Source organism: Tursiops truncatus, chromosome 1 (genome assembly GCF_011762595.2).
Source record: "Tursiops truncatus isolate mTurTru1 chromosome 1, mTurTru1.mat.Y, whole genome shotgun sequence".
NCBI classification, from domain to species: Eukaryota; Metazoa; Chordata; class Mammalia; order Artiodactyla; family Delphinidae; genus Tursiops; species Tursiops truncatus.
Window position 1 is genome coordinate 165482663 of NC_047034.1, and position 24985 is coordinate 165507647.

The following is a 24985-nucleotide window of genomic DNA, read 5'->3' on the forward strand; positions in this document are numbered from 1 at the left end:
GACCCTCATTGGACATGCAGTGTGAGTGAGAAACAAATCTTGGTTGTGTTGAGCCACTGAGATTTGGGAATTGTTGCTACACCATAACCAAGTCCAGGGTTCCTTAACCTCTTCTCTTTCTTTGCTTTGGAATAGTTCACGTGGCATTGGTATTATCTAATCTTTAAGGTTGAAAGAATTCTCCTATGAAATCTTAGGCCTGGAGCTATTTTATAGGGCAAACTCTACAACTACTTTCTCTATTTTTTTCTATGGTAATTAGTCTGTTTAAATTTGTCATTTCTATATGGGTCAATTTTGATAAGTTGTATTTTTCTGGAAAATTATCCACTTTATATAGATTTTCTGGGTTTTAAATACTTGGAAATTTTACATAGACGTCTAGATTTCTGTCTTTTCTTTAAAACTCCATGATGTGGCCACACTGGGCCCTGCCTTCTGCCTGGAAGCAATCAGGTGGAGCTGTGTAAATAGCCCTTTTTCCTTCTGTTCCCACCACTTCCCACTGTCCTACACCAAACTCCTGGTATTTGCGACCCCTGAGATAACAAGAAATTAGGTAGTGTCTGCCTTTTTGGTGGTTGTTAGGGGCTATGGTTTAGGGGACCTGAAATAGGAGTCCAAAAACAGAAAAGCTGAACTAATCCTATCTGGGGCAGCAGGGGCTAAGATTTCAATTATTAGGAAGGACTCAGTGACCTCAGAATGGTCCTTATCTTGTGATCCTAAAGCTTTAATTCCTGTCAAGAGAAAACAAAACTTTGCCTTTCATTCTGCATTTAGAGGGAATGAAGGAAGGACAGTAAAATTTATTGAGCTCCACTTCTCTCATTGAATCCTTACAAGAATTCCTGTGAGGTGTCATTATTCCCATTTCATAGATGAGGAAACTAAGGCTCAGAGAGGTGTCACAAAGCTGAAGAGTGGTGGAGCCAGGATTTGAACCTGAATCTGTCTTATCCCAAAGCTCATGCGCTGTTTTCCCAGTGCACGAGGCATTCCCAAACCAGGCTGCTCATCAAACTCACTGGGGGAGGCCTATAAAATAAGTGCCTACTTCCACATCCTACCTCTGACCAATTCAGATTTCTGCAGTGGGGCCAGAAATCTGTAAACAATGATTCTGGGAATTCCCTGGCAGTCCAGTGGTTGGAACTCCACGCTTTCACTGCTGAGGGGCCAGGTTCGATTCCTAGTTGGGGAACTGGGATCCCACAAGCCCCGTGGTGTGGCCAAAAAAACCAAAAGAAAACAATGATTTGTGTAGTTACTTGATTACTGTCTCCCCTACTAGACGAAAGCTCCATGAAGGCAGGGCCATGTCTGTCTCATGCAGTGACACAGAGTGGGGACAGCACAGTATTTGCTGTGTGACTGAATATGCAAGCTTCCCGGCCCTGACACACAGGCCAGCTGTGAAAAGCTTTTACACTACTTGTGGAGAATTCTCTGGAGCAGCTCTCAAACTTTAATGTGCGTTATAAGAAGAATTGCTTGGATTCTTTTTTTTTTTTTAATGCACATTCTTGGGCCCCAAGCCGAGATTCTCTGCTTGCGAAACATGGGTATAGGTATATAAAACCTTGATGGAAAACAAAAAACAAAAAACAAAAAACTTTGATGGCTTGAACTTTCCTCAGACGTTTCTGAAAAGAGTTGAGACAGTAGGCATCGCAGAAGTATGCGGGCCTGTGAGGACAAACTGCCTGTGTCACCAAATAATCAGGTTAGCCAAATCACCAGGGAGACACTCAAGTGGATGTGGAACTTTAGTGGAGAAACCCTGTGAGAGGGGCATCTGTTAAGGTGATGAGCCAGGTAGAGGATTCTTCTGGACATCGGTTACACGAAGCACAGAGAAGTCATTCCTAGAAATTATTAGGGTCTTGGCCTGGGCATCTTTCTGCATTGGAGGTTGGCTTTGTTCCAGAAGCCTAACGTTGGGTATGTGTTTGCGTGTGAGATGGGAAATGTGACTGAGAACATGTGCTTGGGAGTCAGACCAAAAGCATGCAGCACCATTGGTCACCACTGTGTGACCTTGGGCAAGTTCTTAATTTCCCTGTGCTTCAGTTTTCTCAGTTTTTAAATGGGGGCCGTGACAACCTACCTTACAGTAGTACCGTTGTGATAATCGAGATAATGTATGTATATGAGACCATGGTTCCTGGAACATGGTAGGTATATAACCAGTGAGCTCAGTTACTCTTACCTGACCACGAGCGCCAGACTTGACGGCATGTTACTCTATATCCCAGGGTCTAATACAGGTCCTGGCTCAGCAAATGTTGAATTAATGAATAAGGGACAAAGGGCTAACTTACAGACACCGGGTAAAATCATCCATCGGATACCACATTCCATCATTAACTTCAATGCATAGTAATTTGGAACAGTGAGAATTAGATCCAGTAAAGAATTGGGAAAAGTCAGTCCAGACCATACACCAAGAATACCCTCTTTAGGAGAGAAGGGATCATCATAAAACCGTGTTGCCATGCGATGTTGAGGTTTGATGTGAGAACCAAGGCTCTTGATGGATGTAGGGGCTGAAACCAAGCCCTTGGCTCCACCCACGAATGCTGCAACTCTGGCAGCTCAGCCAGGGCCAACACAGCAGGTTCTTATTAAGCCCTTGCTGCCACGACCTTTCTGCCTGTGTGCTCACTGTGCTCTCATGAGGAAGCCAATGTAAGACTGAGGAGACCTATCTGGGTCCTCCACACCCGCTGGAAGTGACTGAAAAGTAGAGTGGCACACACTTTGCTGTCAGAGAATCTGGGTTTGAAATCCTTTCCTTTGCCACTTACTAGCTATATGGCTTTGGCTGTCATTTCACCCCTCAGAGCCTCAGCTTCTAACTGTAAAACGGGGTAACAGGTCAGTCCCAGGGTTCCAAGTGCAGTAAGGGACAGTGCATGGTCCCCACCAAGTGCTCATTTTCATCTGAGTTTCCTTGCTTTGCTCATAGGGTTCTCTCCCTTTGAGTCCCCTTTTCCCAGACCTGCGGTGCTACAGTACAGACAGAAATCCAGCATCCTTTATGGCCCAGCCCAGGGATTAAGATGTCTGCCTCACAGCCCAGAAACCAGACATTGTGACCGACTTCCATTCTCTGACACAATAAGGGAGAAAGGAAGAAAGACAACAGTATATGGTGTTTTTGTTTTTTTTTTAATTTAGACATGGAATTTTCCTTCCTTTTCATATAACTTATCTAATTAAAATATTCATCTTGGTAGTTACCACAAAAAAGTAACATAGAAAATTGTATTTACATTTTGGGACCAAAATACAAATGAAGAGCAAGATAATACCTTGCTCCTTTCCCTCCCACTTCCCGGAAAGAAAGGAAAAGCCCCAAAGAAACTGCTCATTACACCAAGGATCACAAAGGTTAAGTTCATTTGCAGTTCGGTGATTTGTATGTAGTGTAGCACAGAAAAAAAAAATTGCACAAGTTTTCACAAATGAGACCAAAGGTTCAACATCATCCTGTGTCTGCTCTGCAGGCATTTCAATAACCCAGGAGAGGCGGTAGCTTAGAAACTCAGTTTTTCCTCTTCCCTCTTCTCACCAAGTCACATCCCTGATGCAGACAGTCTTGGAGGGGGAGAGGGAAAGATCTGGCTCTATGCAAACAGGGGTGATCCAAAGATGGACAGTGATGTTGGGATGTGTCTTTTCTTCCCTCCCTGCCCAAAGACTCCTAATAAAGGAAATTAAATCATACACAACTGTATCAAATATGAAAAACTGGTTTCAATGGTAAAGACTTGAACACACAGGTAAGAGACAAATTCAAGGCGTGGACACCTAGAGGAAGCTATTCTAGGCAACAGGTGTCTGGCACCTGACCCAGACGCTCATTTGGTTTTAGATAAGAGGCTTTCTAATATCACATTTGGGGAGCAGGCCGGGGGACTGGTGGAATGGTAATACAAACAATCAAGAGAAAGAACGCTTTACCCAATTCAAAAATACAGCAAATTAAAACACAGCAATGCTTGTGTCCCTCAGGTACCCTGCACAGCAACGCACACTGACACAATGCTTCTGCTGCACAGACTTCTTGCTGCATCGCTCTGCAGTCTTCAGAGTTAGCCTAACTGAGGTCTCCAGGATGGTTAAAAACAGCGGGCTCCATATTCTGGGCTTTGAGTGAGCTTGTCAAAGGGACTGGTAACTGCCAAGCTCCATGGGCTATCACACTAACCACGCCCTCAATCTGCTTCTCAGGTTTCTTAGGGATGGGCTTCTCCAATTTATAGTATCTACTTCTACCTGGGTCACAACCAAGTGGGTTCCTACTAGATGAGTGTCCTTCAACGGCCAAGAAGGACACTGACACTGTCCTCCTAGTTCTGATTTCTCCCCCTATGTCAACTCGAAAGTGAGATACTCCCTTCCCAAGACTGGTGATGCCCTTGTGGCTCCCCCATCCTGATGCTACAGCTCAAACCCTTTCCTTAAACTGGCCCTTACCTCCAAGTTCTGGTTTAAAGATTCAAAAAGTAGAGAGTTTCAAACTGCTAAGTTCTCTGCAAAACATAGCAAATTGTTGTGCTCTTTCAATCACATGATCTTACCTTTTAAAGAAAGGCAAAAACAAAACCAATTTCCAACACAGCATTACCTTTTAAAACCATTCACTTCTAGTAGCAATTCACAGGGACTAGGAGATTACAGTGCTGGATTTTAAAACTCTAAAGTTGTATTCAGGGGCCTACAGAAAGCCCTGCCATGTGGTTGGGTCTTGCCCATGCCAGTGGGGAGGAGGAAAAACAGGGGAGGAAAAAAACCCTAAAGCTTTGAATTAGAAACTGGAAATTGTAAAAATACTGGAGTTCTGTGCCCTCTCGTGAGCCTCAAAAACAGTGGGACCTGGCAAAAAGGATGGGGGGAAAGACTCTAGAACTTCCCTTAATAAATAATTCCCTGAATGAGTAGGAAAGAGATGCACCTGCACAGGACCTCAAAGCAATTGAGGGTCTCAGAGGTGGGGGGTGTCCGACCTGAACGCTTCCTGTCACCACACCGGGGCTCCCCCTCCAGGACAGGCAGCCCAGGACCCATTCCTCGCTCTACGTGCAGCACGTGCCACACAGGTTCTGGGGACACCCAGTCCTCTCTATGGGCCAAAGTCTGCTCAGGAGAGATGAACTGGGACAGGGGAAAGGCTTTCAATAGGCTTTTGTCTAACAAAGAACCCTAAAAATAAAAGGCTAAGTGTGTGGTAGAGGACCGGAAAAAAACAAAAAAAAAACCCAAAAAAACAAAAAAAAACCCTGGGGGTAATATAAATACAATCTGGGGGCAATATTTATTAATTAAAACTATGTCTTATAGTTTACAAAGAAGGTAATTAGCAACAAAGGTACAATTGACCTTAAAATCCTCAGTGAGCGTGAGGCTTCACATCTTCAGAACTCGGAAGTGCTCGCCAGGCAGGGAGGCGGCAGCTGCGGACACAGGCACAGGCACGACGCCTGCTGACTGTGCAGGACTCGGAGACCAAAAGCCTCCACGAAGCGAAAGATCCTGGTCTTCTCTGGAAGTTCCATTCCCCAACCCCCCCACCCTGTCCTCGTATTCCTCCCCGCAAATTTCATTTCCAAGCTAAGTCATTTCCAAGCTAAGTCCTCAGTTTATCGTCGGGAGAATCTGTTCTTGAACGCTTTAATCGTCTTGGCCATCATTGGGGCAATTTCTGTGAAAAGAGAAATAAGGCAGTTGTTTCAGATCCACGGCAGTGTGGACACCAGCCGTTTACAATCAAACAAAGCCTTGTTACTCTTGGCTCTACACAGCCAGACAAATGGATACAAGTAGCAGTTATCTGCCAACCCCATAGAAAAGCAGCAGCCCAAAGGTAACACTTCGCCAGCACCTGCCAGGCCCCTGACAATCACCCCCTCTAATTCTCACAACTTCACCAAGACTCAGGCTGGACCCTGTACGGTAAGTGGCAGAACTGGAGTTCCAGCCTTGCCAGACTCTGAAGGCCGTTCTGAGCCACAATTTAACTCTGCCTCACCAATATCCAAACCAGCCAGAAGCACCCCCTCCCGCACCTGTCTGTCCAGTGTAGCAACAGGTCTGAGATGAGCTAAATGCACACACCACCTAAGAACGACGAGCCTGCCCTCTAGCCTGGTTAACCTGAACCGAGCCAAAGTGCAGGTCAGGACTCCCACCCTCCTGTGGGCCCTGAAGTAAATACAGAATAATGCTTTTCTTAAGTTAGGACACCACTGTAGAATATTGGGGATAGTCTACAGTAGTAAAGTTAGTAAAATACGAAAGAGACCCAACTAGAGATAAAAAAAATACTTGGAAGGTGGGGTTATAAGGTTATAAAACTTCAATAAAATTATTTAGCTGTTAATAATAACAGTTGGAAACTCCATGTTATTGCCTGGAGAAACAGGTTTACATTTAGGTTGAAAAAAACAAAAGAAAAAGAAAGCAGAGTACCAAAATGAATATTCACTACGATCATAATTTACATGACACGTGAAATACGCGCTACGAACAAAGCAGGGGAAGGAGGCCCCGACATGTAGACCAGCTGTGTGCCAGGCATCACATACGCTACATCTAACACACAAAGTGTGATGCAGCAGGAATCACATTAGAGGGGTTCAAATACTAGTTTTGAAATAGCTGAGCAGGAGCTCCAAGTTACCTACTCTTCACAGTCGGTTTCCTAGGATCACAGGAAACAGTGCTGCTGACCACGGGTGCCGAGTGCGCACTGCTGGTACTCGGGCCGTCGTAGGCTGGCTCCTCGGGGCTGGCGTTAAAGCTGTTGCTGCCGCCACTGCCCAAGCGGCTGCTTCCTGAGAGGTACGGCGCCGGCTTGATCCTGCGACACAGAGCAAAGCCGCTAGTCAAGAGCAGGAGAGATCTGCCCCCGGCACCAACAGCCTGAAGCTGGCTGCTCTGAGGACTCAGTTCTGTGGCTTTGACCAGTGGACCTAGTACCCTAGATTCTGGTGATGGCTCGGAAGTGACTGTGGTAGGCCTTCAGAATGAATGATAATCTCAACTAACTTTTCACTGTTTAGGTGTAAATCTGTATTTTGACAATGCTAACGTACTTAGATAATTTAGTCATCACAGTAATATGTTTTTTGTTTAAATGGGGCAAGGGAAAGCCTTAGGGGATGTGTCCCAGAAGCCAGGCCCTGTTCTCCGTTTAGTGTTGACCACCACCCCACCTCCGACCCCACCTAAGGGAAGGAATCATTATCCCGCCCACAGTGCAGTCAAGGACACTGAGGTTCAGGGAGGTCAAGTGCCCAGATGGTCAAGGTCAGCCTGCAGAACCCACTCTGCATTGCCACGCTTTCACCCCCAAAATGAGTCGCTCTTGCCCCTGGGCTGCCTCTCAGGGCTGAAAGATAAGCTCTTGGGCTCTCGCTCTGAGCAGGCAGAAACCACAGGGGACAGAGATCTTACCTGATTTTCTCAGGCACAGCTGCACCTCCTGTTCCAAACTTCTCCTGCCTCCTCCGAACATCACGAGGTGGCTTGGCCACAGAGTTGACAAAGGCCATTTTTGCTTGTCGGCCTGCGGAGAAATGGAGATTAATACCTGCCTTCTTGAGCTGAGATGCTAAAGGTAGGGGATTATCAACCCTGGAAACCCCTCTGTAGGGTAGCATGCATAGTGGCAGAAGAAACACCTCACCCTTTGCCCTCTTCTGCAAATGCAGGAGAGATGTGGGGGCCAGAGATGATACCGTAGCTGAGCCCACCACGGCCCTGCTGTTGACCAGAGCCCAGGGCTCATTATTCTGCCAGACCCACGCTGCCCCCTTACCTACCTTTGGGCTTATTGGCGTGCGCAGATCGGATATTCTTTGTGAGGAGTCGCAGCCGCTGCTCTCGCGCATCCTGAAGCCGCAGGTACATCTCCCGCCACGACTCATACTCCTCTGGCCTTTCATCCTTAAAGTCTCGGTGACAATGAACTTTCCATAATTGATCCGTTTCTTCAATTAATACCTAAAATCAGAACCAGGACATCATTTACATGCAAGTACTCTTACACATCTCTTTTCCATCCTTAATCACCCAGGGGGACCAGCTTCCTAATGATATTTTGGTCCTCTTAGTAGTGGTAATATATTAAAATACCACAGTTCTAGGAAAGAAACCCTAATCACTGAATTAAAAAATGTTAATTGTGGGCTTCCCTGGTGGCGCAGTGGTTGGGAGCCCGCCTGCCGATGCAGGGGACACGGGTTCGTGCTCCGGTCTGGGAAGATCCCACATGCCGCGGAGCGGCTGGGCCTGTGAGCCATGGCCGCTGAGCCTGCGTGTCCGGAGCCTGTGCTCCGCAACAGGAGAGGCCACAACAGTGAGAGGCCCGCGTACCGCAAAAAAAAAAAAAAAAAATGTTAAGTGTGAGGCACTATACTAGCTGCTTTTGGGGGTTGTGGGGCTAGGAGAGAAGGCAACACAAAAATTAGTTTAAGATCAGTCTTTTCCTTTAGAAAATCAGTACAGGGTAGGAACTGGGATGAAGTCAAATCCAGGCATTTCCCCATCACTACACTGAACTGCAATGGCCAGGGGCCACTTAAGAAGGATATGTCATAGATCCTTTGAATTAGAGACAGCTAATGCAATCAGATGAGCATCTCCAGCATTAGGAGGATTTGGGGATAGATCTGTTTGTCTCTAGGAGGCACCCAGCCAATCTTATATTCACCAGACACCTGAGTGTCAACACATAGCTCTGTCCCTGCCCTGGATCCCAAGGGTTGTGCTGCTAGAATTCTCCTTTGACCTCTGTAACTAGGCAAGCTCAAGGGAGGTGTGGGAAATGGTCCCCCTCTCCCACCTTTCAATCCCATCTTGATTCTAGCCCAAGAGGCCTACTTAAGATGCCACAAGCAGGTGCTAAAAACCTGCCTGTTTAAAGGCCCATAGACAAACCCAGAAAAGTGATCCGACCACCACCTGCCCATCATCGTGGCAGATTCAGAGACAAAGCTACTTCTGGAGATGCAAGCCAGCACACTGCCCTCTTCCCATCCAAACAGGATACTCACGTGATTGTACTCCTCTATGCGATATAACTGATCAGGTGTACACCTCTCCAAAACAGGTTCAAGGAGAGAATATGGGACGCCTCCCACTTCAAAGATTGCTGCAGAGAATCAAAGGGGAAAAGCACTGAGTAGCGGCCAAGTCACCCGGTGTCCCAGTGCCACAACAGCGTGCTGAAGAGCAAGAGAGAAGCATGTGACTTACAGTCAATGTTGTTTTTAAGCACCCGGATGCACTGCTCGTGCAAGGTCATCATTTTGGGGAGATAGGCACACTTGGAACCAGAATAGACCTGCATCTTGGAATTCATTCTTCGTCCGGTGAATCCAGCTTCTTCCTCTTCCTGGGATGAGGAGAGTGCTGTAGGGCAAGAAAAACAGGAGTGTAAGTTATAAAAGGCACTGAGCAATACAGTGAAAACTCTCCTTCCACCCCATTCCCCAGCCTCCCAGTTTCCCTTCTCAAAGACAACCAGTGCTACCAGTTTCTTGTGTCCTTCCAGAGAGTCTATGCAAAAATAAACTAATATTTATTTTATTCCTTTTTAACCAATCAATAACATACTATAACCATTCTGTCATTTACATTTTAGAAATCACATCAGTACATAGATTTTCTACTTCTTTTTTTCAACGGCTGCATAGGATGCCACTGTGTGGATGAACCATGATCCATCTGTTAGTCTCTTGCTAAGGGACACCTATGTAGCATCTAATTCTTTTGCTATTAAAACTAGCCTTTATTTATTTATTTATTTTTTGGCTGTGTTTGGGCCTCTGTTGCTGCGCGGGGGCTTTCTCTAGTTGCAGCAAGTGGGGGCTACTCTTTGTTGTGGTGCGCAGGCTTCTCATTTCAGTGGCTTCTCGTGTTGCAGAGCATGGGCTCTAGGCACAGGGGTTTCAGTAGTTGTGGCACACGGGCTTAGTTGCTCCGCGGCATGTGGGATCTTCCCGGACCAGGGATCGAACCTGTGACCCCTGCATTGGCAGGCGGATTCTTAACCACTGCACCACCAGGGAAGTCCCTAGCCTTTTTTTTAAGCCCCTATGGAATGTACAGAGTAAAAGGCTGCTGGTAATAGCAGCAGCTAAGATTTAGCAAACACTATGTGTAAAAACCCAGAGCTCAGAGCTTTACCAGCATTATCACTTTCAATCCACCTCATAGGCAGATACCATTATTACTCCCATTCACAGAATATGAAACTGAAGTCCAAGGAAATTAAGTTGTACCCAAGTTCATGTAACTTGTAGTAAAAGCCAGAGCTGGGATTCAAACCCAAGCCATCCAACTCCAGAACCTGTGCTCTTAGGAAATGCACCAAAATCTGATGACAGAGCATGAATGAATTTTTAAAACCATTTTCTCCATTAAAAAAAGAAAAAAAGACAAAGAAAATTACCTTTTCGCTTTGGTTGGAAGGCAGATATCAATTCAAGGGAAGGAAGTGGGCGGTAATTGGCCTGTATCACAGGTAATGGAAGGTCTGGTAACACTGGCAGCACATCGCTGGGGACCTGCAGAGAAGAGACCAGTGACTGGAGAGCCTCTTTCTACAAGCACAGCTCTTTCCCACAGTCGACGCCCAGCAGTGTTGACGTGGCAGATAACTTCACAGGCACATCCAGCCTGCAGGAGGGGCGGCAGCTGTGCCTGACTCCACCTAAGTCAGGAGATACGGAGAGATGGGCCCAGCACAATGGGATGCCTCAGAAAATACTTTTCTTGGGTTCTACTGACCCTGGTGGCCAGACAGGCCGGGAGGAAATTACTTCACACTGAAATTCAACAGGCCACGGGAAAGCCAGCCCAGACAGCGGTGGGGTCATCCCGTCCCGGGAGCTCTGCCAGCCCAGGCGCTCTGGCTGGGAGGGGCCACAGGGCTTACCTTTACCTTTTTCAGCTTGGCTGAATGGGATCCAGCTGGCTGAAGCTTCTCTGACTTGTTTTCGTTCACCTTAGGTAGTTTCTGAACTGAGTCCAAGTTTTTACTAGTGCTTTTTGAATCATTTTTTTTTAATCCTTTTTCTCCAGGAGTCGTGGTTGAAGTTTTCACGATCTTTTTCTTTTTCTTCCGGGGCTGGTCATAGCTGAGGTATGACTCAAAAGACATGGTGGGCTGCTCGAATTCATCATCCATGTCTGCCTCCTCAGCTTTAAGGAAGGAGCCCACGGACTTTCTATCTAAATGAGAAGGTTTTACTTTTCCTTCTTGAGCCTTTAGGTTGTTAGAAACCTTCTCTTTTGCCTTGGGCAACAGGTCTCCTGCCCCCTTGCCTGTGTCTAAGCTTTCTAGACTCTGCTTGTTTTTGTCTGATTTGGTTTTCTCTGGGTCTCTGTATTTTGGCTTTTTAAGGTGGTTGTCTGATGCCACCTCCAAGGGGGGTAAAAGCTTCTTGGTGCTGCCCTCTTTTTCCTTCTCTTTCTTGACACCACTAGAGGGCGCTTTCTCCTTTGTACTGTCCCCTGAGGGTGGCCTCCGCCGGTTTTCCTCTTTGGAGATGGCCTTGTGTGATTTTTCTCTGCTCAAAGACGACTTCTCATCTCCTTTGGAATTCACCGGACGTTTTTCTTTATGGGAAGATCTGTGCTCCTTGCTCTGACTCACGACCTCTTTCCCCTGGGCTTCACCCAGGTGTCGTTCTTGACTGACCCCCAGTCTGTCCTGAAAGGCATTACTGTGGCCTTTGCCAGGCTTCTGGTGTGAAACAAAGGGCTCGTGGTCCTCCTCCAGGGATCTGTAATGGTCCACAGACATCTGATGAGGGCTGGCGGATGACAGTGGGGACTGAACATGGCCGTAGTCCGAAGATTCGTGGTCTGAAGAGTAAACTGGAGAAGCTCTGTGGTACCTCTTTCTCTCGTCTCTCGTCTCATGACTGTGAGATACTTTGTGAGGCCGGTCAAGCTCCGGGAGTTTTCTGTGTTTCTTCTGCCTGTTATCAGGACTGCACGACTGGCTGCCGGAGGCTCTCCAGCTGCCTGGGTAGTCCCCCTCCCCCTCCCCCTCCTTAAGGGCATCCCTGGGGCGCTTTCGAGAATTGGTCTTCTCAAAGTCCTGTTCATCAGGCTCAGTGTTTCTAAAATAAAAGAAAAAGCAGATGAAGCAGACATAAATCTCAGGGTAATCCTTGTTCAGAGGACAACATCACAGGACCTGAACTCACGAAAGAGATGAAGAGTTTGGAGTTAGAAACAAGGTCTTGGGGAGAAGGTAAATGGGTTCTGCTCAAAGATACTCAGCTAAGGTTTAAAACTGGGAAAGCCCAAATATTCAATAAGTGGAAAATGACGAGTTTAACTACAGGACACAAAGAAGATCAAACATCTTGGGAAGTGAAAATACTTAAAAAGCTTTTCAACACAGGGAAATATTTAACTTGTTACATTAAAAAAGAGCTGTCATTTACATCAGTTTATTCACAACTACATAAAAATGCCTTTTAAGAACAGGTTAGAAAGAAACATTCCAAAACGTCGATAATGCTTATCTTTGGATGGTTGAATTAAGAAATTTTTATTCTTATTTCTATTTTTAAATGTTTTCTAGTATTCTATAATGATCATGGATTATTTCTTATAATTGAGGCAGAACTGAGGAACTTTTCTTACCGTTCCACAGGAACCAGCTTCTTCCACTGGGCCACTAGGTCCTTGGCAAAGCTTCCGACATGCTCATGTTTTCGCAAGCTATTTACCGTTTTCCCAACCCCGGTCTCCTACAAAATTGACAAAGGAATTGTTAGAGGGTTGTAGAACTAGGCTCACAATCTTCTAAAGAAATAAGACCTCCTACTTTTCAACAAACCAATACTTCCTTCCAAAAACATACCTTGCAAGTCTCAGTACAAACTTACTTTGTGTCTGTGCCCCAAACCTCTAGTGATACACAGTAGCAAAGTGCACCAGATTCAGAAGAGGAAAACACTAAATTAAAACACTTCTAGAACTGTAGCAATAATAACAAGAGTGATCATGGCAGGTGTTAGGCACTGAGCTAAGAGCACTGCATACAGTGTCTGAATTAATATTTATCATATGATAACTCTGTGAGGTTAGGACCTGCCCCATTTTAAAAGAAGGAACAGCCTAAAGTCACAAACTTGGATTTGAATCCAGGACTAGATGCCAATGTTCTTTTAATTTTTAGAAAAAAATCTGAGATAAAATTCACTATTTTAACCATTTTAAAGTGTACAGTTCAGTGGTTTCCAGAATACTCACAATACTACACAACCATCACCACTAATTCCAGAACATTTTCATCACCCTAAAAAGAAATGTTGTTCCTCCCAATTCCCCCCACCCCTGGCAATCACTAAGCTAACATTCTATCTATGGATTTGCCTATTCTGGACATTTCATATAAATAAAACCATACAACATGTGGCCTTGTGTCTGGTTTCTTTCACTTCTAAAGCCCATGCTCTTACTGTACAATCCCTCTGGTCGGGAAGGGGAGGGGATATAGCTATATAACGTCTAAAATTACACAGTTCTTACCGCAAGAATGTCTACTGTAATAGGCAAGGTGGAGAGTTTCTTCAGATATTTCAATAGCTGCAGAGAATAAAATAAACATTAATTTCTATAAAATCATAATCATTCACTGGGACAAATAAGAATAATATCCAGTGGTTAAGTACTTACACTGCTCTGTAGTATAGAGTATGGCTGTTATCCTTACTTTACAAGTGTGAAAACAGACTCGAAAAAGGTAAGGAACTTGCCCCAGGATGCAAGTAGGGCAGGATTCGCTTAGGTCTGCGGCTTCAGATTGCGCGCTTTCAGCCACTATGCTACACCAAGGGGAAACCAAACTTAGAGAAGAGAATCAAACCTATCAGCTCTGAGAAACGTAATCAACCACTATCTTTCTGCCCAGTTTTGAGAGACACTTTCTGAGAAAGGAGCCAATTTTAGGAAATTACTCATGCACCCGGCATAGAGGAAAGTAAAAAGGAGAAGAGGTCTCTACAGAAAAAGGGTATCATGTTTCCAGAAAAAGTGTGTTTAACGGAACTGGGTTTTTTCGATGTAAGTGGGAAGCCAACACCAATTTCAAGTTGCTAGAATCAGAGCTTTGCCGTTGCAAATGGTGAACACAAAATGTCTGGGTAGATTAGAGAAGCAATCTGGGTTTGGTCACATTTCTTTTCTGTATTCTCTTGAGCTAGCTCAAAATCAGATAGCAGAGCTGTTAAGACAGGGTTCCAGAGTCAGAGACAGGCTTCAGTTTGGCGCTGCCAGTTCCTTGTGGGGTGATCTTGTGCAAGTCACTAACCTCTCTGAACCTCAGTTACTTCATCTGCAAAACAGGAACTGGATCCTGTCTGTACTTCACAAGCTGTGAGGATTCAGAGAGACAAACCATGTGCAGTCTTTAGCCATAGTGCCTGGAATGCTATACAAGCTCAATAAATGCTTATTAATCATTTCATTCATCAACTGACCATTCTTTAAACGGCTACCCTTGATCCTCTACCAGATATTCCCCAGCCAATTCCTACTTGCTCCACTTCTACCCAAAGTCATGACTGCTATGCCATTCTCTAGGAAATATTTATGTATATATAAGTATACCTACCTTTCGAGGAGTGCTGAAAAGTACAAGTAGTTCAAAATAGATTAACTGTGACTACCTTTATATTTAAATATCTGCTAACAAGACCTGTTCTTTTCCTATGTGTAGCCCAGGCAACAATTAGTATGCTATATTGCTACTAGGTGGAGTAGCAAGTATGTTTTTCTGGTCATTCTACTTCAATAATTACTGAACCTGGTTGCTAGGCAGAGCAACTGGATCACATGTGATAATCTTGTTTTGACTGGGAACATATGAGAAGCCAAGTGGTGTATCTAAGGAGTTTCACCTTCATAGTTGAGTGAAAATTATCCTCCACTTCGAATTCGATCACCACCACCATCCAACTCAGGACAAAGTATATGTGTATTTCTTGTCATCAAAGCTGTGGGTGCAAAGATGAATGCCAATTCCTTTTCTTAAAGGAAAATTTAGAATCATTGAAAAGGTTAAAGACAGGTTGTCTCCTCTAATGCCATTCCCTGGAAGGCATTTATATACTATTTACTGTGCACTGGCTACTATGCTACGTCCTTACATGTGTTACCTCATTTCATCCTCATTAACCAACTCTGTAAAATGGATATTATGTTCCCCATTTTACAAATATTAAAACTGAGCCCAGTGAGGTTAGGTAACTTGCCTAACAAGCGAGTAGGTCAAGTGTGTTTACCACAGCATGTACTACAGAGTCAGGAGAAATAACCAACGTAAAGACACTGTCCTTAGAAGACCGCAAAAGGAAATGGAGCAGTAGTTCATGTGCCTCTTAGCACACTCGACACAAAGCAGAAGAACCCCTCCTTAGTGTTACGTTGTCAGGCAGTTTAGAGTCCACAGAGGAAAGAAGGTCACCACCAGGACAGAGTCCCAGGACCTCTACAAAGGCCACATATAAGAATGGGGCCACGGCTTCCCTGGTGGCGCAGCGATTGAAAGTCCGCCTGCCGATGCAGGGGACATGGGTTCGTGCCCTGGTCCGGGAAGATCCCACATGCCGCGGAGCGGCTGGGCCCGTGAGCCACGACCGCTGAGCCTGCGCGTCCGGAGCCTGTGCTCCGCAATGGGAGAGGCCACAACAGTGAGAGGCCCGCGTACCGCAAAAAAAAAAAAAAAAAGAATGGGGCCAGAAGTCACTGAAGGTGTGTTCATCTCAAAGCCCAGCACTAATTGGAAGTATAAGCACTGCCTTTCTGCTTCGTTTTGGGTTAGGAGGGATGGCTTAAAAGCAGATGAAACTAAAACCCTAGAGATATTCAAACCAATTTAGCCCAACATAAGAGAAAAAGGGCTTCAGAGCCCCTCTATTTTCAATGAGGTTCAAAAAAGAACAAAGCGTTAAAATGATAAAGCACTTTGGGTATCCTCAGGTAGGTGGAAACTTGCTGTTATCAAACCTAGGGACCAGTTGTAGTTTGCAAGAACTGATAACAAGTCATTGAGAAATGTCAAACATTTGCACAGTCCACGCTTAAGAATCTCAGTTATCCTCTGCACACTACTTCATCACAAAGAGCTAAAGATGTTCATAATGTCGCCCTCGTTCTCCGCTTGGCTTCAAACTGTGTTCTTCGTAGTTTCCACGTTCAAACTGTAACCCAGGACAGGTAACTTTACCAGCCATGAAAATTGTTTCTACTTAAATAATAGGAACCAAGTGACCCTGGTTTGCCTGATACCTTTTTCCCCAAGTAAGCCTAGATCATAGATGGGCTTAAAGTGAAAAGAGAGTTACAGTTAAACACCTATGTTTAATACGAGGAAATCTATGAATACAGGTGTGGAATCAACCGTTTGGCTAATAATGGTTTGAAATCAAGATTTAGTTGTAAGTTCAGTACTGCCATATAATCATCTTGCAATTTCAAGAACAACCTGTGGGAGCTTGTTGGGTTAACGGAAGGTTGAGAAGGCCAGTGTGCCAGCTTGCAGTTTTCCCTGTGCATTAGCTCATTTGTGAATGCCAACTATTGTGCCCTTTGCACAAATGATCTTCATATAATGCAAAGTCAGAAGCTCAGGGTGAGTTTCCATCTGGGAAGAGAAAGCCCAGATTCTCACAATCACTAATAGTTCAAATAGGATGTGAAGTCAAACAAACCTTTTCTTAATTTGAAATTTCATGCACATCAACTACTGGAAAAGCTACTTCAAAATTTAAATTCTAGTGGGAAAATGACTGTAGACACTACACAGTGCATTGTTTTTAACCCGATGGAAGACCAAATTGGGGAGGTGGGGGCGATTTACATCATATTGCTCTAGGGTTTTAAAAAAAATCAGTCACAAACCTACAGTGTTTGGGAAAACAAGCTAGTACTTGGAAATAATGACCATTTATTAGATGCCCACAAAGGGTTACTGTAAAAAGAAACTTGTAAATGTGTCTGTTCACTAGGTACTGAAGCCATTATAGAAAATATAACACAAAACAAGTGAAAGCATTTCGGTTTTCACAGACTTAAAGCTAAAATGTCGTCCTGAAGAAGTGGATCTTTGAGCTAGGTATGCATGAGAAGAGTTAAACAGTGGTCTGATAGTGAGATGCGTTGAGCAGCCTTTAGAAACGGAGGGAAAAAAACCTCACCTATGACAGGCCAAGAAAAGGTGAAGAGAAAGGGGCCCTTCAAGAAAAATTGTAAAGAGTGGAGATTAACATCTACTGAGCACTTCTGCCTTTTGGTTCTGTCCTGGGAAGAAGCAGGTGAGGAAACTGGCTTAGCAAGGAACATCCCTAATGTCCATGGCTGGCAAATAAATTAGAACTCAAATCTCCTCACCACTTTATTTCGACTGCCTCCCTGGATTATTTCCTCTTCAAAAGCCACTCTGGGGTTCAGAGATCCAACTCTTATAACACTGTACACTCCAGCTATAATGCTGACAGAGAATGTCAAACACCTTGAGTGTTTTCATCAATGTATTTCAATTAAAAAAAAAAATTCTAACATCCACGGGACACTCTCCCAGACACCAAGAAGCTGGATGGAAGAAAAGTCGCAAAGAGAGAAGAACGCATTTAACTTAAGAGAATAGTTAAGGGGGAAAAAAACTAGCTGAGTGCAATTAAAAATGGTTGCCCATCACTCGTAGCAGCCAGAAAAGGTAGCTCTTACCTTTCTATCAAGGCCAGAAGGAAATCTAGCTGCAACTTCTAAGTCTTGTTTTTTTTTTCTTTCCATTTACAACCTAAGTTTTTAGTTAGGGTGACGTGAGGTTTATTTTGTTTCGAAAGAGATTTACTGAGAAAGCGAAAAGGTCCACGCTCTAATAATCAAGCCAAAGCAATAAAAACGTCTTAAAGACGCAGGACCACACACCGAGCCTAGACTCCATCAAGCACAGGCAGAACCACCTCCTCCCAACAAACATCAAAAGACACTAAGAAATCAGAAACATTTCGCAGGGTGAGGAATGGAGCGGGCAGGAGTTAACTCCGGGCGAGCTCTCCCGACAGGAAACAGCTGGCCCGGGACGCCGGGGGAGGGCTCCGGGAGCCCCGCCGACACGCGGTGTCCGCCCGGAGCCCGCGGGCGCCCGGCCCGGGAGGCAGGGAGGCCGGGCCCGCCGAGGCGCGCCGCCCGCCGTGCGGGGTCCCACCGCGTGGGCAGCGGCCAAGGGCCACTAACTTCCCGATCGCAGGCCGCAGACCGGCGGGGCCGCGCTCCGGGTCCGAGCCCCCACGGCCCCGGCCGCTCGGGAAGGAGCCGCACCGGGGCCCGCGACCGTTACGGGGCCGCGCCGCGCCCAACACCCGGCCCGCTCCGCGCTGCCCACTCGCTCACCTTCTTCGGGTCCGGGTTCGCGGCCAGGCGCGCCTGCAGCTTCTCCACAACTTGGAGCGCCGACTCCGCCGCCATCGCTGTCACTGGCGCGGCCTCCTCGCCGGAACTGGGCTCGCGTCGCGTCCTCTGGCTGCTGCTCCGCCCTCCGTGCCTCCCCCGCGGGGACGGAAGCGCGACTGGTCCCTTCCGGGCCTCGGCGAAGTGGGGTGTAGGGGCCGCGGGGGGTGGGGGGGCCGGCCGGCTGCAGGCCCCGCCCCCACGGCCTGTGGTTGTTGGGGTCCGGTCCTCTGCGCCCTCCCGGAGCCGCGTGCGCCGGGAGCTGGAGCAGCTTGGCCCGAGCGCGTCGGCTTCGCACTGGTCGCCGCTGGGCAGCCTCGCTTCTGGTCCTCGTAGTGCGGAGCCGCGGCCTGGAAAACCACTCCGGTGTCCAGCCAAGGCAGGATGAGACCACTGCGCCGGACCTTGCCTTTATAAATCCTAGCCCGCCCCCTTGCGCTGTGAGCCACGCCCCAAATAACACCTGTGTGTGGTTCCAGGGTGGGTTTGCGGCTCAGGAAATCAGGGATTGACGCTAGTGACCAGCCTTGATTGAGGGCACTAAGCCCAGTGGTTGAGCTAAGTTTCACTCTCAGTACAACCCAGTGAAACGAGGCATATTATCCCCATGTTACAGATGAGGAAACTGAAGCTCAGGGAGACTAAATTAACCTGCATGTGGTCATGTAACAGGAAATAAGTGAAGCTGGAATGTGAATCTAAACAGTCCAGGTCCACTGTGACCGCACATCTCTGAACAGGTCAAGGATTTGAGGCCCAGAGAGTGAAAGTGATTTGTCAAAATTCAAACAGTTTAGCTACAAGAGGTAATAGCCCGTGTCTCACTTTCCCCAAAAAACAGTGTCTGGTACAGAGGTACCAAATAAATACTTCTTGAATGAATGAGTGAATAAATGAATGAATGGCTGTTTCCTCTAAATCAGTAGGGCCTCAATCAGACAAGCCCAAGACACCATCCTTGAGGGCCCTTACCCTCATCCTAGAAGCACTAAATTTTACTATTAATAAAGTATTATTACTACTAAAAAAAAAACAAAACTACTAAACAGTTGAAAATTGGTTTAAAATACCAGCATTGATTACATCTTGTTTGATTAGATCATATCGGATTACATACTAATCTGATCACCATCAACAATTTGGCAGTGTACTGAGCCTGACCTCCCAACCAATGTGGGAAAGCCCAGGGGCTCTTCAGGTCTTGGGTCTGGGAAAGGTAAAAGAAACAATATAAATTGTTTCTTCAAATGAGCTTTCATTCACTCCGTAAATTGAGAAGCCCCCCTCTCCCCCCGCCCCGAACTGTGTTCCCACCCCCTCTGCTTGGTGCCCTTTCCTCTGCAACTAACACTTTTCAGGGTGTAAATTGTCAATTTATTCTTCTGCCTTCTCACTGAGCTGTTTATTTATCAAGTGCAGTGACTGGCCTGTCCAATGTTATTTTATTTTTTGGCTGCACCGTGTGGCTTGTGGAATCTTAGTTCCCTGACCAGGGATGGTACCGAGGCCCCCGCAGTGAAAGTGCTGAGCCTTAACCACTGGACTGCCAGGGAATTCCCTGACCTGTCCAACTTTAAATCTCTGTTGCCCAGCACAATCCAGTCCATATAATCAGCATTGGATAAAAAGTCCATAAAGATTAATAATCACCCATTCAGTGCTCTAAGACTCAATCATGGGGTGTAATGGAAAACACATCAAACTGGTGTGAGGAGACTTGGTTTCTAGTCCTGGCCCTAGAATCTCCCTTTCCTGCACAGCAAATGCTTTTTGTAATGAGGTGGATAGACCTAGAGTCTGTCATACAGAGTGAAGTAAGTCAGAAAGAGAAAGACAAATACCGTATGCTAACACATATATATGGAATTTAAGAAAAAAAAGTGTCATGAAGAACCTAGGGGTAAGACAGGAATGAAGACACAGACCTACTGGAGAACAGACTTGAGGATATGGGGAGGGGGAAGGGTGAGCTGTGACAAAGCGAGAGAGAGGCATGGACATATATACACTAACAAACATAAGGTAGATAGCTAGTGGGAAGCAGCCGCATAGCACAGGGATATCAGCTCGGTGCTCTGTGACCACCTGGAGGGGTGGGATAGGGAGGGTGGGAGGGAGGGAGACGCAAGAGGGAAGAGATATGGGAACATATGTATATGTATAACTGATTCACTTTGTTATAAAGCAGAAACTAACACACCATTGTAAAGCAATTATACCCCAATAAAGATGTTAAAAAAAATGCTTTTAAATTTACATTTTCAATGCCTTCAATTTTGAAAATGTAACATTGGTGTAATGGAAAAATGGGCCCATTCCTGATGCAGAATTGCTGACTAACTGACCTGGCATATACTTAGGCCACATGGAACACTTTGTGCAAGTTACCCAGGGAGATCTCAACAACGGGAATGAAAAGAAACAATGTATGCTGCTGGGGGGTATGCACCCCATCCCTACCCCATCTATGCCAGCCTGAGGCAGGGTTACCTGCAAAGTAAAGAACTCTTACACGTGAATATTTGTCTATGTCTCAGATCAGTTAATTATGTCATATGTGTCATTCTGATTAAAAAGAAAGTTTTTAACCAGTTCTAAAAATGATACTCTGTTCACTGGGGGATTACCATCTATCTAATCCTTGGTTTATGCAAGGATTTTCAACAACAGAATGAGTTCTCTAAAGTCTGAGGCTGTTTTGTCCACCTTGGATCAGCAACGCCTAGCACACAGGTGACATTCCATAAAGGTTTCTTGAAAACTGAACTAATTATTATTCAACTTAAGGCCAGCCCAGAGTGTCATCTGAAAACCCGAGGGGGTTAGCACTATACAGCCCCTTGTGAGAGGACTTAAAAGACTCATCTTGGGCTTCCCTGGTGGCGCAGTGGTTGAGAGTCCGCCTGCCGGTGCAGGGGACACGGGTTCGTGCCCCGGTCCGGGAAGATCCCACATGCGGCAGAGCGGCTGGGCCCGTGAGCCCTGGCCACTGAGCCTGCGCTCCACAACGGGAGAGGTCACAACAGTGAGAAGCCCGCATACCGCCAAAAAAAAAAAAAAAAAAAAAAAAAAAAAGACTCATCTTTTAAAACAACAAGAAAGCATGTTCAGAAGGCATGTTTAAGGCTATCCTGGGAGACAAATATGGGCAGGGAGGCTCGCTCTCTTCTGCTATGCACACTTTTTGCAACAAATATGTTTCACTTTTATAATGAAAACAACTTAAAGGCATTTTAATTTTGGAAAAGAGCAATCCCAAGCTGGTTGGCACTAGAGTCATTTAAAACACTGAAAGACAAGGGGAGGGGGAACAAACAAAAACAAAACAAAACAAAACAAAAAACCAACCACTTTGTCTTTGATAGCAGAAAGGGGCCCTTGCCTTTCATGGAATGGTCAAGTGGGATTCTGTGGGCTGGACAGTGTGCTGGGTGAGGAATACAGGTGGGTGAAGGGCTTCCCCCTTGGACCTCGCCTGGCCTGGGCTCTGCCACTCCTCTCTCTAACCAAGTGGGCGGCATCTGAGGTTTGTTAGGCGGTGCATTTAAAGGACACAGGATTGGAGCTCAGTGACACCTCTGCCAATGTTGGCTGTGGTCAAGTTACTTAAACTGGCTGAAATTGTTTCTTTATAGATTTCTTGTGAAGTTTATTAATACGTTATATTAAGTAACTGACATACAGTAGGTTTTTTTCTTGTTTTTGTTTTTTTTTTTTGCGGTGTGTGGGCCCTCTCACTGTTGTGGACTCTCCTGTTGCGGAGCACAGGCTCCGGACACGAAGGACCAGAGGCCACGGCTCATGGGCCCAGCTGCTCCGCGGCACGAGGGATCTTCCTGGACCGGGGCATGAACCCGTGTCCCCTGCATCGGCAGGCGGACTCCCAACCACTGCGCCACCAGGGAAGCCCAGGTATTTTTTTTTAAAGAACAAATTATTAGAGAAAATTCATTGCCTTCGTAAAAAGAATATTATGTTCTGCTGTAAAGGAGAATATAAAACCATCTGGGCAGTTTCGTTCTGCACAGCTGTAGCCACTGTTCTCTTCCCCAATGGGCTCATTTTTCTGAATTGACTACATTCATCTTTGTTTCACATACTTCAAACATGTTCAGTTGGTGGTTATTTTACTTAGGGATGGCATCTTTATGAGTTTCACAGGCTGGATTTGCCCTCCTCAAATGTGGTAATGCAAGCAGAGACTGCCAGCTCCAATGGTGTCTGAGAGTCAAAGTCCACACCTTTCATAGACTTGCCTTGAAGTTCAGTTAAACTCTCTACTAACTAGTTAGGGATATCAGGCCTAGAAACCTCCGGAGGCCCTTTGTCTTAAGAGGGCAGACTGAAGCATTCTGTAATGCCCATGGAGAGCAGTCCACTGAGAATCTGTATTTATGGGACCGGGGCAGGGACGGGGGTGGGGGCGGGGAGCTACTATAAAAATAAAGAAGTATGGGGCTTCCCTGGTGGTGCAGCGGTTGAGAGTCCACCTGCCGATGCAGGGGACGCGGGTTTGTGCCCCGGTCCGGGAAGATCCCACATGCCGCGGAGCGGCTGGGCCCGTGAGCCATGGCCGCTGAGCCTGCGCGTCCGGAGCCTGTGCTCCGCAACGGGAGAGGCCGCGACAGTGAGAGGTCCGCGTACCAAAAAATAAAAATAAAAAAATAAATAATAAAGAAAGAAAGAAGTATCAAGGATATACTTTGATACTACGAATTTATACAAATTGTATCCAGGTAGTAACCTAACCACCCATCCCTTAGCTCTTTACCTTGTTTCATTTTTGTTACAACATCTGTTACAATTTGAAACTGCCTTATTTAGTGGTTCATGTTTTTATAGTCTCTGTGAGCTCTGTGAGTCCCCTCTGTGAGCTCCATGAGGCATCACTGTGGCTAAAACTACCTAGAACATAGTAGGCACTCAATATTGACTGAGTTGAATGAAAGGTCTCCCTCACGGAATTATTGTTTCGATTTAATGAGATTACATGTGAACATACCTGGCAAAGTGCTATCAACCAACAATGTTATCTTCATTAATCCTCACCATCCATTTTACAGACAAGGAAATTGATGCTTTGGAAACTTAAGGGACACCATGCCCTCAGCTCCAGAAAGTGAGAGTGTGGTTGTGGTCTTTGCTGAGAATGGCCCTTAGAGGTAAGTTGTTAGAAAAAGTGTGAGCTAAATAAAAGCAAATTGCCTGGCACACATAGGGCCGGATAGTAAAGAGAAAGAACAGAGAGGACGGAGGGAGAAGAAGGAGAGATTGATTGATTGGATTAAGTCTGGATCTATTAAATTTTCACCCCCACTATCAGCAAAGGTTTAGGAACCCTCTGAGTTTGGGTGTCCACAGGTTACAAATTCTCAAAGGGGTCCGTGTCTCCCTTATCTCTTTGGGATAAACCAACCAACCAACCAACCACTGGCTTAAGCAGAGAAGATTAAGAAGGCAGCCCCACCACTGAGGTGGGAAGAACTGCTGCTTGTTGAGTGCCTTATAGGTGGCCCAGCTCTGGGCTACCTTTATATGTTATTTCTCCACCTTCCAACAATCTCATGAGGCATTTTAAGGATGGAGAACCCAAGGCTCAGAGAGGTAAAGCAACTAGCTCAAACGTGGTAAATGACAAACCCAAAACATGAACCAAGGTCTGCTCAGCTCGGAAGCCCACACTGGCTTGCACTCCATACGTGAACACCTGGGTGCTGGTCACCTCTCCTCCTTCCCTGGCTCATTGCTTGACGCTGTCGAGGCCTGCTTCCTCATCTGTTAACTGAGGAGGCCTGATGTATCAAAGCAATGATAACAATAACAATGGTGGTAACACTACTACCAATTCTTGGCACTTACAATGTGCCACACATTATGCTAAGCAATTTGCATTAACTATCAACTGTACCTATAATATTGTTCATTGCAATATAGATATCATATAATCTCCATTTCACAGATGAGGAAACTGAGGATTTGTGACCTACCTAAAGTCACAGAACTTGTAAGCAGCACAGCCAGGAGTCAAAGCCAGGTTTGTCCAGCACCAAAGCTCAAGCTCTTTGACCTTAAGCTGCCTTGTTTCCCCTTTTGCCAGAGAGGCCACTTGGGAATACACCATCCAACTGACACACTTCATTCCTTCATTCCTTCATTCACTCACTCCAGCCTTGGTGCTGGAATGGACCGAGAAAGGGGAAGGGCAGCACCAGATGAATTGGTGAGGAAGGCAGGGGGCAGATTATGGAGGGTCTTAGAGACCATGGTAAGGACTTTGTATTTTATTGTGAAGTTTTATGGATCCCAGGTAGGGGAGTGGTAAAACCTATAAACTAATTATTTTAACACTGTAGACCAGGTGTCAAGAATTAAGGACTACAGGGCTTCCCTGGTGGCGCAGTGGTTGAGCGTCCGCCTGCCGATGCAGAAGACACGGGTTCGTGCCCCGGTCTGGGAAGATCCCACATGCCGCGGAGCGGCTGGGCCCGTGAGCCAT

At 45.9% G+C, this 24985-nt stretch overlaps 1 protein-coding gene across 3 annotated transcripts; it reads right to left on the bottom strand.

Annotated features, from left to right (window-relative positions):
- Window positions 1-5295: 5295 nt before the first annotated feature.
- On the bottom strand, window positions 5296-18588 carry ELOA (elongin A). Of its 3 annotated transcripts, none has more exons than XM_019938531.3 (11): window positions 18433-18588; window positions 13567-13623; window positions 12676-12782; window positions 10958-12143; window positions 10466-10580; window positions 9268-9423; window positions 9066-9163; window positions 7833-8013; window positions 7465-7576; window positions 6693-6868; window positions 5296-5710 (listed from the first exon to the last, which is right to left on the bottom strand). In XM_019938531.3, the coding sequence occupies exons 1-11, from the start codon at window positions 18505-18507 to the stop codon at window positions 5649-5651; spliced, it is 2325 nt and encodes a 774-aa protein (XP_019794090.1). In that variant the 5' UTR covers window positions 18508-18588; the 3' UTR covers window positions 5296-5648. The 3 variants fall into 3 exon arrangements, with proteins under 3 accessions (XP_019794090.1, XP_019794092.1, XP_019794091.1); XM_019938533.3 differs by having other exon boundaries at window positions 10952-12143; XM_019938532.3 differs by having other exon boundaries at window positions 6689-6868; window positions 10952-12143; window positions 18433-18587.
- Between the last annotated feature and the right edge of the window lie 6397 nt (window positions 18589-24985).

Coding starts and splice junctions, on each gene's coding strand:
- ELOA (XM_019938533.3), bottom strand. CDS start 18,507: ATGGCGGCGGAGTCGGCGCTCCAAGTTGTGGAGAAGCTGCAGGCGCGC. Junction 13,624..18,432: donor CGAACCCGGACCCGAAGAAG/GTGAGCGAGTGG, acceptor TATTCTCTGCAG/CTATTGAAATATCTGAAGAA. Junction 12,144..12,675: donor AAGCTGGTTCCTGTGGAACG/GTAAGAAAAGTT, acceptor CTTTTATTTTAG/AAACACTGAGCCTGATGAAC.